The sequence below is a fragment of the Arachis ipaensis genome, chromosome B10 (genome assembly GCF_000816755.2).
Source record: "Arachis ipaensis cultivar K30076 chromosome B10, Araip1.1, whole genome shotgun sequence".
NCBI lineage: Eukaryota > Viridiplantae > Streptophyta > Magnoliopsida > Fabales > Fabaceae > Arachis > Arachis ipaensis.
The window spans coordinates 123,613,605-123,614,558 of record NC_029794.2 but is presented as its reverse complement, the minus strand read 5'-3'; the positions used below and the strand labels follow the sequence as shown (position 1 = coordinate 123,614,558).

At 46.0% G+C, this 954-nt stretch overlaps 1 protein-coding gene across 1 annotated transcript in view; it reads right to left on the bottom strand.

The window, feature by feature from the left end:
• LOC107624539 (organic cation/carnitine transporter 3) overlaps positions 1-954 on the bottom strand; it is a gene marked incomplete in the record, with an annotated part of 4,483 nt that overhangs the window by 1,756 nt on the left and 1,773 nt on the right. Inside the window, 1 exon segment of the mRNA XM_016327038.2 lies at positions 1-954. Coding sequence (XP_016182524.1) covers positions 1-954 — 954 coding nt within the window.

Below are 954 nucleotides of genomic sequence, written 5' to 3'. Positions count from 1 at the left end.
AAACGCCGTGCAAGCACTAAAGAACGATATCAATTCAAACCAAATTTCCATCTGACTCCACACCTTACCTTCTATGCTCGACAACACACTGAATACTCCACTCACAACTGTGAAAACAAGAAGCGCGTTTCTTCTCTTGAACTTATCGATAAGCACGAAAGTCAACAGAGAAGACGGAAGCTCCGATAACGCGTTAAGCGTGACACTGAGATAAAGGTTGAAGGACAAGTTTCCAAGCCCTAACGGCATACCGTAATACACCAATCCAATTCCGAATCCGGAAGCCATAACCGTCCATAACCTTCTAGAAGACCATTTCTTTTGCAACAGAATCTTCAAAGCGCAATACAGATCGGTATTGTTCATGGTTAGATCCGGATCCACATTGCTTGGGAATATTCCGTTGACTGCGAGGTTAACGTTACTCTGAGTGATTGAAGAGATGCATTTCAACGTCTCTGCTGCTTCTTCTTTTCTTCCTTTCACTAGAAGCCATCTTGGGGACTCGCGAACGAAGAACTTGACAATCACGCAATAGAAAATGGCTGGAATTGAAGTCCACATGTAAAGGTTTCGCCATGAAGAGTTTCTGTTAGCGTAAGCCATTGCAGGAAGGGACAAGAACCCGATGGTGAAGCAAAAGAATCCAACCACGCTTATTTGCCCGCGCCACCGGTTACCTACGAGCTCAGAAGTTAGAACGAGAGCCGAGGTCCCGATAGTGGCGCGGGCAAATCCGCAGAGAAATTTGATCAGAGAGTATACCCAAATATTTATAGAGAATGCGGCGAGTAGCGAAGAGAGGGACATGAAAAGGCACGAAAATAAGAGCATGTTCTTGCGGCCTAGGGAGGAATCAGCCAGCGTGGCAAGAACAATGCCACCGACTAAGCATCCAAGAAAGAACAAAGAAGCCGGAAGGCTTGTGACGAAGGAGTTTTCGCATTCCAAGCC